This window comes from Lycium ferocissimum, chromosome 4, assembly GCF_029784015.1.
Source record: "Lycium ferocissimum isolate CSIRO_LF1 chromosome 4, AGI_CSIRO_Lferr_CH_V1, whole genome shotgun sequence".
NCBI lineage: Eukaryota > Viridiplantae > Streptophyta > Magnoliopsida > Solanales > Solanaceae > Lycium > Lycium ferocissimum.
The window spans coordinates 66510275-66518218 of NC_081345.1; the positions used below are offsets into that span (position 1 = coordinate 66510275).

Genomic DNA, 7944 nt, shown 5'->3' on the forward strand with positions numbered 1-7944 from the left:
AACCAAATGTGTCACGCTAGTGAAATTTTTATGCCTAATTATAACGACCGGCATGGATAGGCCATTTCTGATAGCTCGATGGTATAGTTGAGTTTTTTCCCTTAAAATTATTGTCCAAATTTAAAATATGTCGAGATATTAGCGATGTTTCACATTTATATTTATGTTTTGTATCAATAATACTCGATTCAGTTGAATTCATTGCACAGAGACTGCATCCGCTTGTGATGTCATTAACTTATTATTATCATACGCTTGCTCCATTTGATATAGTCCATGCCAGTCCATTGCAAGTTCCTCGTTGAATTTCACAAGTTGGCACTAGTCACATACAAGACCAATAGACACATTTAACTCTGAAAATAGTTATCGTCCCGGCTACATTAATTATATAGGTCAACCTTACAACAATATACCTAGTGAAATCTCACAAAGTAGGTCTGGAGAGGGTAGAGTGTACGCAGAACTTACCCCTATCTTGCTATTTCCGGTAGACTATATAGGTCAACCTAAGAGTTGGAGCATCTATAAGACAAATGGCTTGCTTCTATTGGTTCGAGTAAATATCCATTTCTTATAAGTTTTTTCTTAATCTCAATGTTAGTACCTAGAGCCAAACAAATAATACCTAGGTTTACTATTTATCTCTGGCAAAATTGCTTTCACTTAATTCAGATTTTAGCAAGCCCTTCGTACAGGCAAATGAGAAGACATCCTGTCATTTCATGTATTTATTTTTTTAATAATTGTAGTATCTAATCAAATTAATGGCATTGGATTTCTATCATTTTCAGATTTGCCCAATTCATTGCTAAAACGATAGGAGAGAACCCCGTTTGTGACTGAATCTTCTTCAAACCTACGAGTTTAGTAAGTGGCAATTCTATTTTGTGGTTAAGTTTAACTCAAAACCAGAAAGATAAATGAAATAAGCTGATAAAATTCTAGACAAAAATCCTATAATCCTAGACTAAAAGAACTCAATATCAAGATAATTACCCACAGAATTCACATCTGTTCCTACAATTCTTTTACTGCAAACTCCAACAGGTTCCACTTGTTTAAACTTCCGTGGAAGCTCAGGTTCAACGTGTCTTGGCACTTCAGGAGGAGTACTGGAACGAATCAGGGCCCAATTAACGCCTTCAAAGAAAGGGTGTTGCTTGATCTCACTTGCTCCTCTTTTCACCCCGAGCCGGTGTTGAGGTTCTTTAACGAGCAAGCCTTGAATCAGATTTCGGCTAGCATAACTCGTTGCAGGAGTATCTGGAAACTTCAGCTGTTGTCCAACTACATTGAAAATAGTTGCCCGGTTTCCTGATCCCTTAAATGGGGTTTTACCATATAGTAACTCATACAGAAAAATGCCAAATGTCCACCAATCAACTGCATTGCCATGGCCTTCTCCCTTGATAATTTCAGGGGCTAAGTATTCATGAGTCCCAACAAATGACATTGACCGTGCTGCAGTAGGTTCCGCAACTAGCTCAGGCATAGCATTAGCAGGAAAACCAAGCTCGGTTCGAGGCTTTTGTGATCTTTTCTTGCTCTTTTGAGGAAATATTCGGGGGAGGAAGCATGTTGGCTGAATGCATGTAGACGTGGGTTCAATACAGAAGGCAGCTCCTCGTTTAGAGGGATCATCAGATGAGGTCCTTATGACCATAGGTGAAACTGCACATTTTAGGGATAGGTCAAAATCCGAAAGCATGATGTGGCCATCGTCACGCACTAGAACGTTTTCAGGCTTTAAGTCTCTGTAAAGTACACCTAGCATGTGAAGATATTCGAGAGCCAATAGAACTTCTGCGGCATAAAACCTGTTGCATAAACAGAGTTAATTACTTTGACTAAGGAACTCCACAGCTCAAGATACTGCTTTCTTATTAATTATTAATAATATCACTCAATAGGCAGCCTGTCTAATGAGAAATTAGCCAAAAAAAAACAGCTCAAGATAAACAGAAACGGCCAAGTTTTCCCCAAGCCCAAGCACCAAAAAAAAAAAAGGAAAGGAAAAGACAGCTAGCATATAATGTCCTCTAATCATATTGCTGAATCAAGCTTTAGAGCCTACCCATACACCAACAGTAGCTGTGTATCTATACAGAACTAGATATGGTCAACTATACGATTCCTCAATATCCGTTTCATTCCATTTGGACCCATACCATTCCAATACTCACGAGTTTTGTGTTTTAAGGCAAATTAGGAGTTTTCTGGTAGAAGAGGTTCTGTACATCTTTTACTAACATATAAATTCTGATAAATGTAAAAGCTCCAGGCAAACATCAGCAAAATGTCAGTGAACCAACCATCCCAACTAGTTCAAAATATTTAGACCATACAATGATTTGTGTGTGTCATTCTTGCGTAGGATCCATGCTGATCTTTTGGGTATTGTTCCAAATTCATGTCCTACCCATATAATATGTATCTATAATCATCCACCTTCTCTGGTCAGTACTTAGTGACAGGAAAAAAGGAAAATGAAAGCAATATGATAAAGCACAAGGTGATTTCTTCCAATTCCAAGCCTTGGTGGACAATATAACCCAGTACCTGTGCCGGTTGGAGGTAGCAGGTCCCCCATGGAATTAGTCCGGCTGCGTGCAAGCTTACTCAGACACCACATTTATATTAAAAAAGAGGATCAAAACACTGACACCATAAATTGCAAATATGGATATAGTGGAAAAAAATTTCAATATCAATATCCTAAGATAATAAACATCTAACTTGGTCCAAGTTGGTGTTGGCCTGAGAGAACCTTAGCCTGGATAAATTATCTATGCAGGGAAGGGAAAAGTTTGAACCAAATGGGGCATTCCATGTCAGCATATATGAGATATTATTTACTAAGGCCACAATTTTCATGGCATAACTAGAAACTAAGCTCTAAAATGCCTCACAAGTCACAACCATGTATGAGCAATAGAAGCATATCAACGTCAAGTAACACTCGAAATTAGCATAACAATTTAGCACCCAAAGCTCTGAACAATTTCCTCGTATTTGGTAATATATCTGGATTGTTCATTAAAAATATGGATGTTGTAACCAAGAATAAATTTGGATGAAGCTAAGAACCAGAAGACAAAAAAAGAGTACTAAGTAAGAGGAAACACCGTGAGCTGTGAACAAACAGGAGCCTTAATATCATGAAACCACCGGTTCAGAACATCTTTATTTTCTCAAAATGCTACATAATTTAAGGATCATAACACGTTTATGAGACTTCACCATTTGACATTGAAATAGAAATTGGGTAATAGTAATTAAGAAACGATCTACTTCCTCCATCGGTACTACCGCCCAAAACAATTAGAGAAGCAAAATGTCAAGACAGTCCTTTTCCAACAAAAGCACGCGTACTGCAGCTTATGGAGTTTCATCAGATAAAAGTGAATCAATGAACTAGCAAGATGAATTACTATTTCCATTGCAGGGCCCTAACAAATTACCAAGTTCTGATTCAAGAGAGACTGGCTTTATACCATACAAGGAACGTCAAACTAATGGAGGATTCCACTTATGTTGGAAACAGAGGTGTGAGAGCTTATCAGAACAAGCTTAGAGGAATTTTTATCTTTTTGTTGCATATTAGAGAGAAGAATGGCACAAGAACAGTACCTTGCGGCATATTCTGAAAAATGCTTCCCAGGCTGTCTTTGTCGTAGAGTATATAGATCTCCTCCTGGGCAATATTCCATGACTAAACATGAAAATCTGTCGGTTTCAAAATGAGCGTACAATGTTGGTAAGAATGGGTGGTCTAACAGCTGAAGGATTTCTTTTTCGGTCTGAGAACGGATTAATTTTTTCCTACTTGCGAGCGATGCCTTATCCATCACTTTCATTGCGAAATCGCAGCAAGTCCCGTTTAGCTCTGAAAGATAAACAGTGCCAATGTCACCACAACCAAGTCTTTTCAGTAACCTAAAGTGACTCATGCCTAATATACCATCACGTGCCCGTATTGCAAGAATAGCCTTGCATCTGGGATCACTCCCTTTGTGAGGCTTATTGGCACTGCCAGTAATGTTACTCCAGTTACTATCATCACTAAGTTCACTGCTATCGCTTGCTCTGCTAAAGCTAGTTTTAGCACTTTCTAGCGAATCCCCATGAATATTCAGTTTCGTGCTCTCACAGTTTCTGTCCGTAATAAGCAAGCTTTCACTCATCAACCGATCACTCCTATATGGAATGCTCATAGCTGTGCCAACACCAGTACTATCAATGCTACTATATGGACTAACATTGCTGCTTGAGGATACTGATGCATCCCAAAGACACTCTTTTTCTTCAGAATCAGGGGCTAGACTTGCTAACGTGTTTTGAGATGGACGAGGAACCACAAATGGAGAGGATACTACACCTAGATCATTTGGATTTTCAGCCCATCTCTCAGCAGGTGAAAGAAATGAAATATCATCCAGGGAAGGACCCTTGAGAGACATGCTTTTTACTAGGCATTTACCATCTACTTTATTCGGACCGATTGGTACATAGACTGGTTTCATTAGGTCAGTATCAACAGGTTCTGGTGGATGACTTGCTCCATGGAATGAAATAAAGGCACTATCTTCAACGGAATCATCACATCGCTTGATTGTACCAGCAATAGGCATAAGTTCCTCTTGCTCCAGATAGAAATTGTTTCCTTCCCATGTTTGAAGAGGAACAGTGAAGTCCATATCCAGAAAGTCATGGGCATCGGATATATTTGTCACCTTAGCCCCAATAGGGTACTGTGCTGGTGGTTTTTCTGATTCCGGTGCTCTTCTCATCTCTGATTGCTCTTTATCATCACAAGTATCTCACTGTGAGAAGCTCCCTGGAACTGCAAATATCAATAAGAGTTGATCCATACATGACTAACAACATGAATAAAATCCACTAGAATTTTTTCCCATTAGAAGCATTCTATCATTTCAAAAAGCTGTATCTTGTTAAGCAGTGATTGAAAAAACCAGCACATTGAATACGCCGACATATGAAAGAGTATATTAACTTAAAAAAGTTCCATTTTCATCCGTTATGAACACTCAAATATATAACACATATTTTGCAATATCTTCATATTTCAGGTTATTAAGTTCTTATGCACCACTTGGTTATGTAAGGTAACAGCCAAAAGTGAAAGAGGAAGGGAACACGATTACACGAACGGCTGCAAACCCGAAATAAGTAAGGAAACTGCTATATCGTTAAAACTTTTAAATGAGATGGTTCACAACATTCAACATGCCTTAATAGTAGGCAGTTCCTAGAGTCGAATTCTCATTGTCACTCATCAATAAAATAGTTCCCTGTGCTCAACCAAAGAAAAGAAAACTAGAACCGCACATGAAGGGACGTGTTGCAAAGTTAAGATAAACATAGTGAGATATGAGGTATTCACATGATTCAACACGTACTACTTGAACTTGTTACTTCTTTCATATTTCTTCCCTTTTTTTTTCATTCCTACGTACTCCCACTGTTTCAGTTTAATTATGTGTCCTACTTACTATTTAGAAACTCAAAGGATGTTCTCTTTGATCACGATTTTTTCAAATACTTTTTTAATATTTTGAATTGCTAACTATTGTGACTTATAGTATTTTTTATTTAGTTTTTAAATGTGAAAATTTTATTTAGAAAAGATTTAAGACTTTATACCAAATTCACATCGAAAACTAGTTAGTACAACACTTGTACTCCTAATTAGGACATATAAATTGAAACCGAGGGAGTACTCAAGATTAGAGAGGAAATAAAGCAGAGACATTGTATCTACACACATTCGCAGACACCCAATATATCACCTTCAGATTACCCAAATAAAAAAAAATAAAAAATAAAATAATAATAATAATAATAATAATTAAAAAAAAAAAAAAACAAGAATCACCTAAATATTTCACAAAATTTCGACATTCCAGTGGCTACGACAGAATGGGATAATACTCAAGAACAAAAATGGCTATAATTCCTTTGTGATGTAAAAATCAAATACGAAGAGAAAATGGACACCCTGATACATAGAATGCTACACAAATATTCCTTTCTTCTCACCTTACATTGTATTTTCTAAAGTCATTGACATAAAATATACTAGCAAAAGGAACTACGGCAGGAACAGAGAATAACACGAATTACTTTACTTGGATTCTACGCAAATACTAGAACCCAAATTCAAATAAATTAACAAATTGGTGCCAGAAAAGATTAGAAAAAAAAAAAGTTGGGTCAAAAACATTTACGCGAGGTTCACGCCTCAGCTACTAATTGTTACTTTTTCCTACCCAAACCATCACCATTTATGTATTAAAACACACCTAGTTGAGTAGACGGTGATAGGTCAGGTAAAAAAACAGAACAACTAATAGTTCGTCTAGTCAATTTCGAGATATATTTTAATACATAGATGGTAATGGTTAGGTAGAAAAATAGAATAAATGATAGTTGGGGTGTGAAACTTGCAAAAAAGTAATAGTGGGCGTGTTTTTTGACCATCATCACATCAAAAGAGAAAAAAGAACGGAAGGAAAAACAAATTAAAACCAACAAAATAACCAAAGAAGAAGAATGTACCACTAGTAGTAGCCCAATCTGAAAATTATCTCCTCTTCAACTGGGCTTCTAAAAGAATGTGAAACAAAAAATTAACGTAAGCTCAACGTGTCTCTTTGTTTCTTCCTCACGCAGACACACAATGTGGTAATTACAGTATATACTTGGTATGCTATTTAGCTAAATGTTCATGCTAGTGGGAGTAGCTGAAAATGTAAATATAGCCGTTCTTAGGCTACAGATGACATAGTTTAAAAAGGACCAAGGAGGAGCAGACACTTTTGCTTTCTCTTCTTTCGTGGTAGTATTGTTTTAGCTTTAGTCATGTGTTTCACTGGGATTGACTGACCACACACAGTGAAAGTGTGTGTACTATTGAGTGTTGTTTGTAATTTTAAATGAAAGAGAGGGTGAGAAAGATTTGTGAACCGAAATGAGAGTTCTTTTTTCCTTTCTTCAAAAGTACCCAAGGGTGTGTTTGGTATAAAGGAAAATGTATCTCAACTAAAACATTTTTTTGGAAAATGAGTGGGTAAGTAAGCAGAAAATATTATTCCAAAAGCATTTCATATAATCTATGCAAATATTATGGGGGTCGGTGCAGAGGGTAGGAGTGTAAGGTTGGTGGGATAAGGGCTATAGATTCAGAAAGGTCATTTTCCACATTTTAAAGAACTTGTTTTTTTAGAAAAAATATTTTACCAATCAAACATGGAAAAACTATAAAATATTTTTCTCCATACCAAACACACTCTAAGGTGAAAAAAAAATATACTTATCTAGCTATAGCACATGAAATTCATGCTATATAGGGTTTGGCCGACGCCCGGTCTAATGGGCGTCAAGTGCACAAACCTCGTATAGCTCATGAATTCCATGTGCTATATCGATCCAAGTTTTAAACCCCCAACGCAACATCGTCTCCCTCGCATTCCCCCTTTCTTTCTGAAAAAACTCCATTAAAGACCAATTTCGAGGTTCCACATGTTAAAAGCAACTTTTTTCCATAAAATTTCTTCGGCAAAATGTAACGACTCACTTAGTCGTTTTGAGCTTTTTGCCTTATTTTTTCAAAAATATCCTTCCCGTAGTTTCATTTTTGTATTTACAACTTGCAGGGATGGGTGACGCGTTTCCCGAGGCAATCAGGCGGGTTTTGGATTGGTTTTAGTGAAATTGGAGTTTTGTAAGTTAAGAAAATGAAGATGTTTGGCCAAAGACAAAATCGAGGGTAAATGCGTCATTTGTGAAGTTTCATCGATTCCATTGGTCAAGTGATTTTTACAGCGGGCCTTAGTTGGGGCCGGATTGGGGGTGATTTGGGTTTTTGGGTTTGGTTTGGATTTGATGTTTTTGGGGGTTCCGGGCAAAAATGGGTAAAAT

The 7944-nt window shown here is 37.1% G+C and overlaps 1 protein-coding gene and 1 non-coding gene across 5 annotated transcripts; both read right to left on the reverse strand.

Moving 5' to 3' along the window:
* Positions 1–899: 899 nt before the first annotated feature.
* Positions 900–6935, reverse strand: LOC132053619 (serine/threonine-protein kinase D6PK-like). Of its 4 annotated transcripts, none has more exons than XM_059445707.1 (3): positions 6583–6935; positions 3634–4840; positions 900–1820 (listed from the first exon to the last, which is right to left on the reverse strand). In XM_059445707.1, the coding sequence occupies exons 2-3, from the start codon at positions 4791–4793 to the stop codon at positions 971–973; spliced, it is 2010 nt and encodes a 669-aa protein (XP_059301690.1). In that variant the 5' UTR covers positions 4794–4840; positions 6583–6935; the 3' UTR covers positions 900–970. The 4 variants fall into 4 exon arrangements, with proteins under 4 accessions (XP_059301690.1, XP_059301688.1, XP_059301691.1 ...); XM_059445705.1 differs by having other exon boundaries at positions 3634–4846; positions 6583–6933; XM_059445708.1 differs by lacking the exon at positions 6583–6935 and adding an exon at positions 6064–6312 and having other exon boundaries at positions 3634–4846.
* LOC132054990 (U6 spliceosomal RNA) lies at positions 2332–2435 on the reverse strand. Its single transcript, XR_009414459.1, has one exon. It is a non-coding gene; the product is annotated as a U6 spliceosomal RNA (small nuclear RNA).
* Positions 6936–7944: the final 1009 nt, after the last annotated feature.

Excerpts from the sequence above, each read along its gene's own strand:
- LOC132053619 (XM_059445707.1), bottom strand. The coding sequence starts at position 4,793 with ATGAGAAGAGCACCGGAATCAGAAAAACCACCAGCACAGTACCCTATT. Across the intron at positions 1,821-3,633 it reads TTTTCAGAATATGCCGCAAG|GTTTTATGCCGCAGAAGTTC; the intron begins GTACTGTTCTTG and ends TTTATGCAACAG.